Source organism: Tenrec ecaudatus, chromosome 17 (genome assembly GCF_050624435.1).
Source record: "Tenrec ecaudatus isolate mTenEca1 chromosome 17, mTenEca1.hap1, whole genome shotgun sequence".
Classification (NCBI taxonomy): domain Eukaryota; kingdom Metazoa; phylum Chordata; class Mammalia; order Afrosoricida; family Tenrecidae; genus Tenrec; species Tenrec ecaudatus.
This window is the reverse complement of record NC_134546.1, coordinates 9,898,737-9,914,170: the sequence shown is the minus strand read 5'-3', so window position 1 is coordinate 9,914,170 and position 15,434 is coordinate 9,898,737. Positions and strand designations below refer to the sequence as shown.

The following is a 15,434-nucleotide window of genomic DNA, read 5'->3' as shown; positions in this document are numbered from 1 at the left end:
TGCATTGAGAAAGTATTTCCTTTGATTGCCTGCCAGCTCTCCGATAATTTTTCCCCCTATTCCTGTTTTAGTCTCTTCCTTAGAAGTATTTCCTACAATTCCATCATCGTTCCCTCCCAGCAGAGTCTAATAGAGTACAAGTTTGGTTATTCGATCTCTGTACGGAGTGACATTGGGCAATGTATTTCATTATTCTGTGATTTCATCTCTCCAATGCTCAGCACATAGTCATCAATACATGCCTGCTAGAATTAATGCTTTCTCGCACCACCTCTTTTCATGTCCATGAATCCTCTCTCAAAATTTCAGCTTCTGCTCTTATATTGGACATTTCTCCTTCCTTTGGACCATACTTAATACCTTTCTCCATTTTAAAAGCCTCTGTCTCCTACTACAGGCACCAAATTGATAGTCACCTTTACAACTCCCCTGACGTTAAGACACTGGCCCTTGTTTTAGGCCCCACTACTCAGGGACCCCTCCTGGGAAGCATTAGACTGCTAACTGCAGGTTGGGCGATTCTAACTCACCAGCCGCCCTGTGGGAGAAAGATGAGGCTACCTGCGCCCAGAAAGTTTACAGCCTCAAAACTCTTATGTGGGGTCCCTGTGGGTTGGAATCAAGCTGATGGCAGAGGGTTGGGTTTGGGTGCAGTGTGTTAGACCCACACGGGACTGAACTGAGAACTAGTGAAGGGAACTGGGTCTCTTGGGGAAGCCTCTGTTGGGGGTAGAACAGCAGGGTCAGTGTTGCCAGCAGTAAAGAGCAGAGGTCAGTGGAAGCACCCAATGCCATGTGATGTCAGTGTGGGTGGCCCCCTCCTGCAGTGTGATGTAAGGGTTGTTTCTGGCCACCGAGTCTCATCTTGGTAGAGATTCCGTGAACCATCGCTTCATGATCTTGAATAACATGTTTTCCTGCTTAAACTAACCAGGGTGGTTGCGGTGGTTTGCAGCCAAACACTCGGATGGATTCAGCTTTGGTTTTGATGCCCGTTTCTTTTTTTTTTTTTTTTGGCAGTTTAAAAACCTTTATTAGAGAATCAGCCACTAGTTTTCATCCACGTTGACGGTCTGTAGGTTTTTGAAAGTGGTGATGGGCATGTAGGTGACCAGTGTGTAGAGCTTGTTTGGGGAATCTTCATCCTTGTTTCGTTTCCTGGACAACCGCACACGGATGCGGTACGGGACGTTCCTGATTCCTTTGGCCCACACAGCTTTGTTGAGCCTGGTGTCGATTCGTACATCTGGTGTCCCCATCTCCTTCATGGCAAACTTCCGAATCTCCTTGAGCGCCCGAGGGGCACGCTTCTTGAAGCCCACGCCATGGATACGCTTGTGAATGTTGATGGTGTATTCCCTGGTCACGACCTCGTTGATGGCCGAACGGCCCTTCTTCTTCTCACCGCCCTTCTTCGCGGGAGCCATAGCGCCGGGACCAGGCTGGAAAGGAGTGATGCCCGTTTCTATACGATGACTCTCAAATCTTATATACCAAGACCTCTGCAGCCTTTACAGAGGGTTTCCTCGGGACCTCTCCCCCTGGATGTTCTAAAAACGACCTGGAGAAAAGCATGGGTAGAACCAAACTTAAAAGAACGATCATTTCAAACCCCCTAAAGCGTATTTTCTTAGTTAGTGGGATTGCCCCATGCCCACATGCCCCTGAAGTAGGACTGGGGTGAGTGTTGACATAAGAGGCAAATGCCCTGCCAATTTCACACACTGGGGTTCCTATAGAAAGCAATAAAAAATGCAGGAAGTTAACAACATAATTATTAATTAAAATTCCAGTTCTAGTTGTTCTGTTATAGCCTTAGAACCACAAATATTTTTACCAAGCTAGAAAGTACAAGCTGTTATTACAACATCCAGTTACTCTATAACCTCTCCTCAAATGTTTTGGTCACACAGCACACAATTTAGAAACCTCAGTCACTCTAGCCTACCCCCTCCTTCCCCCGCCCTTGTCCCTCAGGCAGCATTCAGTCACCAAGTCTGATCCTAAATCTCACCTACAAATATCAGAACCTCCCTCGGGTCCTTTCTCCATTTCTGTTGCCATGTGTCAGACAATCCTCCTCTGCCGTATGATTCGATTTCTTTTCCCTCTCTCCTCCCTCAATCTGGGGCAGGCTTGGAGCAGACACATAGAAGTCTCTCTTAGTTTCCTTCCAGTGAGAGACTCCACCGGGGAACAGGCTTTGGGCGATCATATGGTCTCACGACTCTTTCTGGTCCAAGTATGAACAGAACCTTTAAAGAATTTGGCATCATCATTTTGGATAAAATTATATAGGAGAACTATTAGTTAATAGTGAAAAATCTTATCTAGTTACCACACAGATTTTTTACTCTCCCAACTGCAGAAATTATATAGAAGATTATAAGAAAAGCCCCAGAAAGCAGTCAGTAGATTGCTGAACTGAGTTGTGACCCAGAAAATGACCAAATGAAAACGCACATGATGTACTACAATCAGAGATGCTGTTCACCTCCCTCTGGTGGTAGAGTGGTTACGCACTGGGCTGCGATTCACTTGGTCGGCAGTACTAAACCACCCGCAGCTCCTTGGGAGAAAGACTGAGCCTTTTCCTCCCGCCAACACAGGGCAGTGGGTCTGTTCTTTGGTTTGGTTCACCTGGGGTATCTTGTGGCTAGTGCATATTTGGTCTCTCAACAGCATCGGCATCTGTGGGGAAAGGTTTGCCAGGCCATGTAATGTCGTATAAAGATGGGATGTTGATATCCTACTAATGAATGGAAATGTTGGGAGGTAACTTTAACTGGATACTTACTATTGGGATGCAAATCTCCATGAATATTTGCACATTTCTGCACTACCTGAGCTCCCTGATCAAGGAGCACTGGCTTGATGGCATGACGAGCCTGCCTTGGATCGCTCTGGAAAGAGGTAGAGGTTTAACTACCCTGGGACTATGTGCCTCGCTCCCCAAAGGTGTTTGCTCTTTCGTTCCCTTTCCCTCTCCCTTTCAAATCTCCCTCTCTCTTTCTGGAGAGGCTAAGCAGATCTTCTAGAAGCCTCATGTACAGCTACAAGTCTCATACCTCTGAGGTTCCTCTTCTATCGTACAAAGATGTTATCTGTTCTGGGTGACATTACGCTTTCACCATGTCATCCTGTGGGAACTGGGACCAGTGGGAAAGTGCTGTGTGAATGCTAACTGGTCTGTTCTCTGGCCTAGAGAGCTCTTTTTTAAGTCAGTACATACATATGACATATAGCAATATGTAGCCCTCACATAACCTCAAGTCAGGGGATGTCTGGATAGGTGCATAGCTTAGTTCTTAAAGATAGTACTTTACCTCCTACTTTGATGAGTAGTGACCGGGACCTTACAGAAGCCTACAAGCCCCATCTAAGATATAATTATTTGTCTCTTCACATCCAGAGCAAAGAAGAGTGAAGAAAATCAAGGATTTAAGAAACCAATTAGTCCAAAGAACTAATGAGTCACACAAACCTCTTCTATCCTGATAGCAGAAGAACTAGATGGTACCTGATACCACCATCAATTACTCTGGTCCAGATCACAGTAGAGTGTCCTGCTCAGAGTGAGAGAAAAATGTAGAACAAAATTCAAATTCATAAAAATGACCAGACTTCCTCCCAACCCTGTGGATATCTCTCATAATATCCTTGAAAAGTGGTATTCCGTCTGTGTTTAGCATTTGTATGTTTATGCAGTTATTGTACATTTCTGGATCAGAATAAAACCAGTTGCTACTCTTTGTTTTCCTCTTCTTTATACAAAATTCACCTTAAACTGTTTCTTAGTTTGAGCTATCATATTCTAAATTAGTTTTACAATGTAATAAATAATGTTTACTAATTAAAAAAAATGAGTAGGGAACCAGTGGAGAGGTCTGGGAGGCTGGCCCCAGCACCAAAAATTAAGTGGATTCCTGCCCCTCCCCCAAGAAGAATTTGTTTCAAAGGACGACATTGATTCTGCAGCTCCAGGAGATGGACATATCTGATCAGAGCACATGGGAGCAGATGAAGGGGGAGGAGGAGAGAGTGGAGCACAGCCTGGTCCACCAGGCCGTGAGGATGATGTTCCTGATTAGAGCAGCCAGTCCACAGAGAGAACAACATGGCTGGCCCCACTATGATACATGATGCCCCTCAGTGACCAAGGGCGATACAGGGGACAGCACCGGAGACACAGTGTGGGAATTGCACCTGACCTGATCCCACCACACTGAGGCAAAGCACTGGGGGAGTGCATTGGAACAGCAAGGGAATGGAGTGGCAAGGTCCCCAGGGAATGCTGAAAGTGGACTTTGGGGCCAGGGCGTGGTGCCCCAACAGACTGGACTGGAAAACACTCCTAAGGGCCAACAAACGATCCTTGAACAAACTACAAAAAAAAAAAAAAAAAGACTTGATTTACCAGTCCCATAGAGACTGGTGGAACTGCAGCCAAACAAGAGCCAACCTATGAACAAAATCATCTACGAGAGACATGCTCTTGAGAACATTTAACCAGATGAGGGTGGAAAGACACACATTGTATTAGTCTTTTAATATAAACTATTCAGAATAGGTAAATCCCTTCAAACTTCTAGTATGCTTGTAAATTGGTCATTGGGGGCTGGGGTGAGGAGGAGAAATACGGCACAGCTGCGTAATGAAGCGAGGGTTGTTGTTGAACTACATCGAGGCGATAGTGGCACAGCATGGTGATTGTATGAAATACAATTGTGTTGTCATCTTTAGGGTGGTTACGTTTATGTTACGTGAATTTCACCTCCTTTTTTAAAAAAAGAAAGGAAAATGTCTCAAGTAGTATAAACGATTCTTGACACTTTTCAGTGGGACAGCTGGAGTTCAGAAAAGTAGCTGTTTGCCCAAAGTCAATATGGTGGGTAGCAGAGTCGGCTTGCAAATACAACATTCAACACTAATGTATAGGCACTTTGTGTCCTAATATGTTGCACTCTGCTTCCTTGTTATGACTCATAACACGTTGATGTTGTTAGGTACCTAAGAGTTGTTGTTGTCGTTGTTAAATGCCCAAGAGTTGGTTCTGACCCATAGCGACCTTGTGCACAACAGAATGAAGCTTTGCCCGGTCCTGCACCATCCTCACAACTGGTTCTCGGCTTGAGCCCATTGGTACATCGCAGTGTCAATCCATCTTGTTGAGGACCTTCCTCTTTTCTGCTGCCTCTGTTCTTTACCAAGCATGAGGTCCTCCTCAAGGGACTGGTGTCTCGTGACAACAAATCCAAAGTACGTGAGACTAAGTCTCAACCTCCTTCCCCTAAGAGCATTATGGCCATACTTCTTCCACAACAAATTTGTTTGTTCTTCTGGCACTCCATGGTACTTTTAACGCGCAATTCCAATGCATTGATTTTCCTTCGGTCATCTTAGTCTTCCTTAGTTATCCAACTTTCACAAGCGTATGGAATTCACATGCAATTGAAAATACTATGGCTTGAGTCGGGAGCACCTTAGCCCTCAAAGTAAACTCCCTGGTTTTCAGTGCTCCAAAGAGGTCTTAGGTGGCACGTGTATCCAATGCAGTGCGTCTTTTTATCTCTTCGCTACTGCTTCTGTGAGCTCTGATTGTAGCTCCAAGCAAGATAACACCTTTGATAAGGTCAATTTTTCTTCATGTGCCATGATTCATCTTCTTGTTCACTCCCACTGCCATCTACTCAATGTTGACTCACAATGACCTCCCATGGGTTTCTGAGACTGTAACTTACAAGAGTAGAAAGCCCAGTCTTTCTCCCGTGGTTGTTTTTCTACTCTCTGACTCATGGAAGCCTTATATATAACAGAATAAAGCATTCCCTGGTCCTGCCCCAGCTCCATGATTTCTGCTACGTTGGAGCCCATTCTGATGTGTTTGTGTCTGTGTCATTGAGAAAGGAGCACTGGAGGTGCCGTGGTTCTGCGTGGGCTGCGATCTGCATGGTCTGCAGTTTGAAACCACCAGCAGCTCTGCAAGAGAAAGACTGGGCTTTCTGCTCCCATTATCAATCACAGTCTCAGAAACCCACTGGAGTAGGTTGCTCTGAGTCAGGAGGGACTGGATGGCAGAGAGTGTTTGGATCCCACGGAAGGTTGTTCTCAGTTTTGCTGACCTTCTGCTGAACCAACCCGATGTCCTTCTTCAGTGAGTAACCTTTCCTGATGACTCCTCCTAGGTTAGCAAGACAAAGCCTCACCATTTGTGCCTCAAAGGACCCTTCCGCTAGCTGTGTTTCTTCTAGGACAGATTTTACAAGAGATTAGAAAAAAACACCATGAAAAAAAAAAACACCATGAAAAAGCAGATGTGGCTCTACCATTTAATGAGGCGATGAAGGAGAAGAAGCATTAAATAAAGCAACAGGGAGTTTCTGAAATGTCCCCCAACAATCCTCCACTCCAGGCTCTCAGGCCCTAATAGAATCCTATCTCCTTGTGTGTGGGCTGGACCTAGTGAATGACTTCTAATAAGTAGAACACTGTACCGGGATGGGCTATCACTTCTGGGATTGTATTATAAAAGACTACGGCTGCCTCCTTGCTAACTGTCTCTCTCCCTGGGGCCCTCCCTCTCTTAGTGGCACTCTCTTTTTGATCCTCTTGTTTGCTTGGCACCGTGATCCAAGATGCTTGATGGAAAGATCCATGTCACAGGGAAGCCAACAGACACAACAGCATCAAGAAACAATCCCAGCCCTGCGAGGAAGTGAATCTGCAACAAACATTTTTAGTGATCTTGAGAGAAAATTCTTCCTCGTTGAGTCCTTACAGGAGAGACATTCCTCAAATAATATTTTGATTGCAGCCTTATGAGAGACCATCTTGCCTGTGCCAGATGCCTGACCCATAGAAACTGGGAGATAATAAACGTGTGCTGTTTTAAGCAGCTAAGTATTGAGATGATTCAATACACAGAAATAAATAGCTGGGGGAGCTAGGGGGGAAATGAGGAGCTGATACCAAGGGCTCAACTAGAAAGCAAATGTTTTGAGAATGATGATGGCAACAAATGTACAAATGTGCTTGACACAATGGATGGATGGATTGTGATAAGAGTTGTATGAACCTCCAATAAAATAATTTTTTAAAGAAAGAAATAGCTCATAGTCACATATATGAATATATAACTAAAATGGTGATAAGTGTTATGAAGTAAGAGTAAAGGATAGAATGAGAGATTACAACTGGGTTTCCTACATTACATTTAGGTGTACAGTTTCCTCACTAAATGGAATTGAGTTTCATTAACTCTAAGTAGTTAGATGGTTTTAAGTAGAGATATTCAAGGAAATTGTTTCAGTAATAATTTAAACATGAAAATATTCTGTCTATGAAGAGGTTTCATTAAACTCAACTCCTGGACCTTTTAAAAATACTGAACATTATATTCAAAACCAACTATTTATTTGATACAATGAATCTTTGTTAAGTCTGATCAACTCTGACTATGCCATTGAAGCACAGAAGTAGAGAGAGAATAGGTCAGAATTTGCTATTGCATCTGGGGCCTATTCAGGAAGCTTTAGGTTTGGAGGCACCAGCTTCACAGCATCAGACAAAGAAATGTGTCTTAGGGGGATGATGAACTAGGAGGTTGAACTAGGAAGCTCAAGACCAGCTGGAATTGACACCGTTATTTTCCCATGCTCACATCGCTTCTCTTTTCCTCATGACACCATCACATCCCTGCTCTTCTCCCCTTCTGTGCAGTGTTTCCAGAGCTACCAGTCACAGGGTTTGGAATTCCCTTAGCCCTAAGGAATAGGTCCAATCAGACTCCTTCCATGGAATTTTTCAACCCAAAGCTGACAGAGGGGCTTCTCTCTTTGCTCTTTGGTTCGTGAATTCTAAGAATACAATCCCACATGAACCAGCAAGGTTCGGGCAGGGGATCCCAGGAACTTTGACTTCCAGCCCTGACTTAAACTGATCAAGGATTTTTTTTTTAACATTACATTAAAAAAAAGGAAAAAGAGGGGAAATGTAGACAAATTAACTCCCAAATATCCAAGCTATAGCTTATTACACTGCTAGAGGAAATGGCTGTATTCACCTTTGGAGGCTGGAACGCTTAAGTTATATTAAAAAAATCCAAAAACACATCTTTCAGTGGGTCTCTGGTTGTGAAAAGGTTAATCTAAAAGGAGATGGAAGACATTATTGTGTATGGCATGATTATTTTTGAAAGGCTGTCTTTATTAGGGCCAAAGCGATGTATCTGTAAAGTTATAGAGATTGTCAGGATGATTGGAATTGCTGTATTCTTCAGCGAGAAGTTGGAGTCCTGACCATGAGGACACAAACTGGCCCTACAACACACTCTGACCAGGAGACTGAGCATAATTCATATAAAGGGCCATTAGTGGATACAGTGAAAATTCCTAAGTCTATATTCAGTTGTATCTAATTGGTTTTTTTTCCTTTTTCTTCTAGGCATTACCATTTCTTCCTGTCCTAAAAGTCTCAGTCCACTCTGGTTAGCCATAATAGCCTCTCTTCTTTTGGTGAAGAAGTTCATCCACTTGAACTGGCATTGTCAGCAGCAGCCCAGATGGATGCAGGAGTTGTGGAGAGGGTCGCTGAAACAAAGGAAGCCGTGGATTCAAGAAATCTGGCCTGCTAAGGTAATCGACTAGATTAGTTCACACATGTGCACCCTGCCAGAACGTCCAAGAAATGCTCAGACCAGGAAATCTGATAAACCAGTAGACATCATGCCATCACACAGGGGAAGAGATTCTATCAATTGTTATTTGGGCATTTAAAGGAAGGATGGGCAAACTTTAGGAATGACTAGATTACATGCATTTTCTGACTTGTTCATAATGTGTTGATTTTATAAACAACTGTATGAAAAAAATTATAAATTATCATGGGTGAGGGAGGGAAGGTGGGAGAGGGAGGGGAAAATGAGGAGCTGATACCAAAGGCTCAAGTAGAAAGAAAATACTTTGAGAATGATGATGGCAACAAATGTACAAATGTGCTTGACACAATGGATGCATGTATGGATTGTGATAAGAGTTGTACAAGCCCCCAATAAAATGATTTTAAAAAAAGAAAAAGAAAAATTAGGACAATAAAAATAGAAATCTTTAAAAGAAAGAAAGAAAGAAACAACTCTAAATGGTATTGCCAAAGGCCTCTTTTGATCAAAATACATAGTTCGCTCTCTTTTGAATAGCTCACCGTTTTCTATTCTCTGCTGTCGATGTTATCTAACTCACTCCTTTCTGGACCCAAGTGACCTCTCGGCACGGTCAGCGCAGATCGGGGTCACGCATCACTGGAATGGCCTGGCAGGGTACAAAGATGCCCACGAGCGCACAGATCCCTGAAGGACTTTTTTACCCTGTGTTTTTCTGGAACGCATTCTGACTATCCAGGGCGAAGTTGATCTGCACTTTGGACCCTCCTCTGGCACTATTGCAGGGTGTATATGAGGCAACTCACCCCATGCTGTTTAAAACACATACCAGGCTCTCTTTTTTTTTGCCAACCATCAAAATCAGAAATCATGTGAAGTAAGAATGAGTAAATGGACATGTATAAACCATTCAGGACTATGGAAGTAGAATGGGGTGTCCAACGACTCTGGACCGTAAGGTTTTTGAAGTGGGAAAAACTCAAAAATTACAAACTGTCTTTTATCGTCTAGAATGTTGCGGCTGTTAGGTGCCGTCCAGTTGGTTCCAGAAGCACAGGGCAAAGCACTGCCCTGTCCTGTGCCATCCTTATATAGCCGTTGTCATGACTGAGCCCGTGGCTGCAGTCACTTGTCCAGGGTCCTCCTCCTGCTTGCTGCCCCTCAACTTTATCAGGCATGATGGCCTTTTCCAGGGACTGGTCTCCCCTGTTAAGACGACTGAAGTATGCGACATCTGCCCTTCAAGGAACATCCCTGCTGTGCATCTTCTCAGTCAGATCTGTTTGCTGTCTTGGCAGTGCGTGAGGCTTTCGGTATTCTTTGTCAGCACCGCCATTCAATTTCATAGTTCAATCCTTCCTCGTCTTCCTTACTTAATGTCCAACTTTCACATGCCTACGAAGCGACTGAAAATACCGTGGCCTGGGTCAGGTGCGCCTGAGTCCTCAAAGCGACGCTCTTCCTCTTCGACAATTTAAAGAGTTCTTGTGCTGTGGATTTACCCGGCGCATTGCATTGTTTGATTTCTTGGCTGCTGCTTCCATGAGCCTTGCTTGTGAATCCAAGCAAGATGACATCCTTGACAACGTCGGTCTTTTCTGTTTGTCACGGTGTTCTCTACTGATCTGGTTGTGAGGCTTTGGATTTCTTTACCTTGAGATGTCACCCTCACTTTCAGCAAGCAAGGTGGTGTCATCTGCACATTGCAAGTGTTTCATAAGTTTTCCTCCCATCTTGATGCCTCATTCTTCTTCATATACTTCAGCTTACATGTCGACAAAGTTTCTCCTTTGCTTTCATAGTAAATGGCATCATCCCAGCTGCTCAGGCCAATCAACCTCTACTCAGCCCCCATCTCTTCCATCCCACTTCCAACCCATCTGTCAAACCTAGAACTCCACCTTAAAAATACAAGTGAACACCATAGAACAAGCCCTTAATTCACATATCCTCTTTGTTTTTATAGTTCCTGGTTTCTAATACCGAAATCACAGATGTGCTTATCTATCTCTTGAGACAACTTTGGGCAACTACGTGTATATAGGAACTTCCATGTATACATTCCCAAAAATTCCGGATAGAACGGTGTATGGGAAAGTCTTGAGTTATATTTTAACTATAATTCATCAAAGTTACATGAAGTTTTTTTTTTAGGAGGTCACTGATGGTCAGCCACGTGTTACTGAGTGCCCTCTTGAGTGGTGTTGACAATAGGAGAGCAGTACAGTGCCACTCGGTGTCAGTCCTTCAGTTCCCTTTAGACACTTACTTCTAGTGCATCACCACAGCGGGTCTGATCATTTCCTCAAATGGCCCTTTCTTCACCCAACTTGACCCAACCTACCTTCTGCAACTCATGACAAATCAGACCTGCTTTAATTCACTCTCCTCTGCCGTACTTGAACTCCTTCAGGCTTCCAACCTGGCAGGTAGCAATAGTTCATTGCAGGTCATAGCCTAGTAATTGTTACTGAAAACAATTTGCCTGCAGGTCTTTTACAAAAGGTTCTATTGTCACATGTTATTTGTCCAAATGCATTGTGTGTTAGTCCAGGTAAACTAGAGAACCAAATTCATAGAGACTCAGATGTGAATAAAAAAGTGGGTTATATACAAGAGAAACTGTACATTCAGAAAGTATCCCAACCCAGTCCAGTACAAGCCCATAAGTCCGATATTAGCCCATATATCCGATACCAATCTACAAAGTCCTCCTCAGTCTTATGAAACACATGCAATGATGCCAAATTCAGGATGATTACAGGCTAGTGTGTAGAAAGTCTTCGGATCCAGTGGCGTTGTAAGCATCTCCACGCTACCAGGGGTTTCTATGTGGCTTCTCTGACCCAGAGGTCAGCATCAGGGTAGGGCCACGTGGCTTCTCCTCAGAGATATCTCACAGGGAGTCAGCAGAGAGAGATAGTGTCTCCCACCTCCAAGAAGGAATACCAGATTTCCCAGAATTCTCAGGAGAAGACAATGCCCACACTAAGGACTCATTGGCTATGATCTGATTGACAGACTAGACTCCACCTCTACACTTTTAATCCTCGAATTAACAAAAAACTATATTAACTACCACACATTGTAAATAAAATCTTTTTGTTATAATGTTCAAACTGTAGAGTCCATTGTTTATAAATCAAATTACTAGATTGCATGCAAGAATAGTGTTAATCTTTTGAAGATCAGGAAGTGATGTTTTAAGCACTTAAAATCCTAACATAGTTTAATACTGATAGCAAGACATCTCATTGTGTTATAATTTTCTTTAAGAAATTGCCTTGGGCATCAAATGTACAAATGTGCTTTACACAATTGATGTATGCATGGATTGTGATAAGAGTTGTATGATCCCCCAATAAAATTATTAAAAAAAGAAATTGCCTTGGGCATCTAAGACCCAGAATAAAGCCATACCCAAGGTGAATGGGGGAAGTCGGGCATGGACTGGAGACCCAATGCCCATCTGTAGACAATTGGACATCCCTTCACAGAGGGGTCACAGGGAAGAGATGAGATAGTCAGGGTGCAGTATAGCACCGATAAAACACACTACTTTCCTCTAGCTCTTTGGTGCTTCCTTCTCCCTACTATCATGACCTCAACTCTACCTTACAAATTGGATTAGACCAGAAGATGTACACTGCTACAGATAAGAACCTGAACATAGGGAATCCAGGCTAGTAAACCCCTAAGGGTCAACAAGGAGAGTAGAGATACCAAGAGGATTAGGTGAGGGGAGGGGGAAAACGGGGGAGTGATCACAGGGATCAATCTAGAACTTCCTCCCAGGGGTTGAATAACAGAAAAGTGGGTGAGGGGTGACAGAAGTTGACGTAAGATATGGAAAAAATAATCTATAATTTATCAAGGGTTCGTGAGGGAGAGTGGGTGAGGGAAGGAGGGGGAAGAAGTGGGAGTTGATATCAGGGGCTCAAATGGGAAGAGAATGCTTTGAAAATGATGATGGTGGCATATGTGCAAATGTGCTTGACACACTGGAAGAATGTATGGATTGTGATAAGAGATATAAGAGTCCCCCATAAAAGTATTTTTTTGTGTCCTTTAGTCATTTATTTAAGTGCAACCATCCAGGAGGGAGTTTAGATCTTGTTGAAAGCAGCCACATCCATGAACTGCACATAGTCTTCAAAAGCAGTTATCTGTTCTTCCAGCATATCTGTACCGACTTTGTCATCTTCAACTACACACTGTATTTGAAGTTTTTTAATTCCATACCCCACCGGAATGAGCTTGGATGAGCCCCAGACCAAGCCGTCTGCTTGAATGCTTCTGACGCACTCTTCCAATTTTGCCATATCGGTCTCATCGTCCCACGGTTTCACATCGAGTAAGATGGAGGACTTGGCAACAAGGGCTGGTTTCTTGGCTCTCTGTGACTCACACTGTGCAAGGCTTTCTTCTCTCAGCCTCTTTGCTTCTTCACTTTCCTCCTCATCATAAGATCCAAAGAGATCAATGTCGTAGTCATCCTTATTGTCTGCACCGCCACTCCCTGTGGTGTCTTCCACATTAGTAGGGCCATACTTGCCCAAAGCTTTCTTTACTCCTGGCAAACTGGCCTTTTCCTTTTCGTACGACTTGATGTGATTATACCAACATAGGGCATGATACAAGTCAGCGGGTGGAGGGCCGGAGATTGCTTCAAACACCGCCACATCTGCTTGCGATGGCACATACCCCTCGATGTAGCTCATGTCGGCCAGGTAGTCATTGAGCACCTGAAGGCCAGCAGGGCTCTTCAAGTCTCTGAAACCCATGGTGCCGGCTGGACCAGGTGGGCGGCAGCGGAGGGAACGGCAGAACGCTAGGAGATGGGACAAAAAGGGCCGCGAAAGGCCAATAAAAGTATTTTTAAAAACGCAAAAAGCCCTAGTTAGGATATGAATGGTACTATGGGCTGTAAACATTCTGACCCTTAGGTCCACAGAGACTCAGAACAAGTGAAACTAGAAGTTAATTATCAGAATAATTTTTCCATTTTTCATATTATGGTGTCTGGATGACTTATTATTTTACTCTGGAAAACTTTACTTTTAAATGATCTACTTACTACCCATATTGTTGCAGCTCAACTTCTAGCATGCAATAATGCATTATTCATAACAATTTGCCTTCATTGTTGTGGCCTTTATTCTAAACTGTGGGATTGAAAACAACCCAATTCATGCTCTCATTTCAAAATATGCAAAGACAATCATGTTCATTACAGACAGAAACAAATACCCACCTCTTTTCAAGAAGAATGTTTAAATCACTCCAAATGTTACACTCACGTTCCTAAGTACCATGAAAGCCAGCAGAGTAGACAGTCACATACATATTTAAGAAGCACATATATATTTCTTTCCCCATGAGGGATTTCACTTTCTTCCTTTTCTTCCACAGCATGAAAGCCAGGAGGTCCTGAATCTGAGTGGACTGCACTGCCAGCCCACAGTAGGAATTTGATTCATGTTTGTTTGAATAAGTAAACCTAACATATGGAGGAAAAAATTGTTCTCTCAAAAGTGAAGCAGAATTTAAAATGTGGACATAGATTTCAGTAATCCCAGAATAAATGCAAACCAAAGGGAAGTAGAAGATGACCACCTATTCTCTGCATCAGTAATAATTAAACATCTGGCATGCCAAAAAAGAAATTGCCTTGGTCATGTCCATATGTAAATATATTTATATATGAGGATGGGGAAATATATCTATGTGCATATATTTATAGGTTTAGTATTAAGGTAGCAGATGGACATTGGGCCTCCACTCAAGTACTCCCTTAATGCAAGAACACTTTGTTCTATTAAACTGACATTCCATGATGCTCACCTTCCTGACATGATTGCTGAAGACAAATGGGTGCATAAGCAAATGTGGTGAGGAAAGCTGATAGTGCCCTGCTATCAAAAGATACAGCGTCTGGGGTCTTAAAGGCTTGAAGATAAACAAGCAGCCATCTAGCTGAGAAGCAGCAAAGCCCACATAGAAGACGCACACCAACTTGTGTGATCATGAGGTGTCGATGGAATCAGGTATCAGGCATCAAAAAACCAAGAATCATATCATTGGGAATGGGGGGTGGTGAGTGTGGAGTGGGGAACCAAAGCCCATCTGTAGGTAGCACAGAAGAGTTGCAGGGAGGAGATGAGCCAGTCAGAGTGCAGTACAGCAACGATGAAACACACAACTTTCCTCTAGTTCTTTAAAGCTTCCCCCCGCCCCCCACTATCATGATCCCAATTCTACCTTACAAATCCAGCTAGACCAGAGGATGTACACTGGTACAGATAGGAATGGGAACGCAGGGAATCCAGGGCAGATGATCCCTTCAGGACCAATGGTGAGATTGGCGATTCCAGCAGGGTGGAGGGAAGCTAGGGTAGAAAGGGGGAACCAATTACAAGGATCTCCATATAATCCCCTCCCTGGGGCATGGACAAAACAAAAAAGTGGGTAAAAGGAAATGTCGGGCAGTGTAAGATATGATAAAATAATAATCATTTATAAATTATCAAAGGTTCATGAGGGATAGGGGAGGGAAGGGAGAGGGGGAAATGAGCTGACACCAAGGGCTCAAGTATAAAGCAAATGTTTTGAGAATAATGATGGCAACAAATGTAGAAATGTCCTTGACACAATGGATGGATGGATGAATTGTGATAGGAGTTGTACGAGCCCCCAATAAAATTATTTCAAAACAAAGCAAACCCAAAAAGAAATTGCCAGGGGTGTGGGTTGAAACAACTTTACTTGCTAAAATTAA

The 15,434-nt window shown here is 43.3% G+C and overlaps 1 protein-coding gene and 1 pseudogene across 1 annotated transcript; both read right to left on the bottom strand.

Annotated features, from left to right (window-relative positions):
• Positions 1 to 1,049: 1,049 nt before the first annotated feature.
• Positions 1,050 to 1,447, bottom strand: LOC142430237 (large ribosomal subunit protein eL31-like). Its single transcript, XM_075535271.1, has one exon. It carries the CDS (start codon positions 1,425 to 1,427, stop codon positions 1,050 to 1,052), a length of 378 nt encoding a protein of 125 aa, XP_075391386.1. The 5' UTR covers positions 1,428 to 1,447.
• Positions 1,448 to 12,724: 11,277 nt separating this feature from the next.
• Positions 12,725 to 13,493, bottom strand: LOC142430275 (elongation factor 1-beta pseudogene; annotated as a pseudogene).
• Positions 13,494 to 15,434: the final 1,941 nt, after the last annotated feature.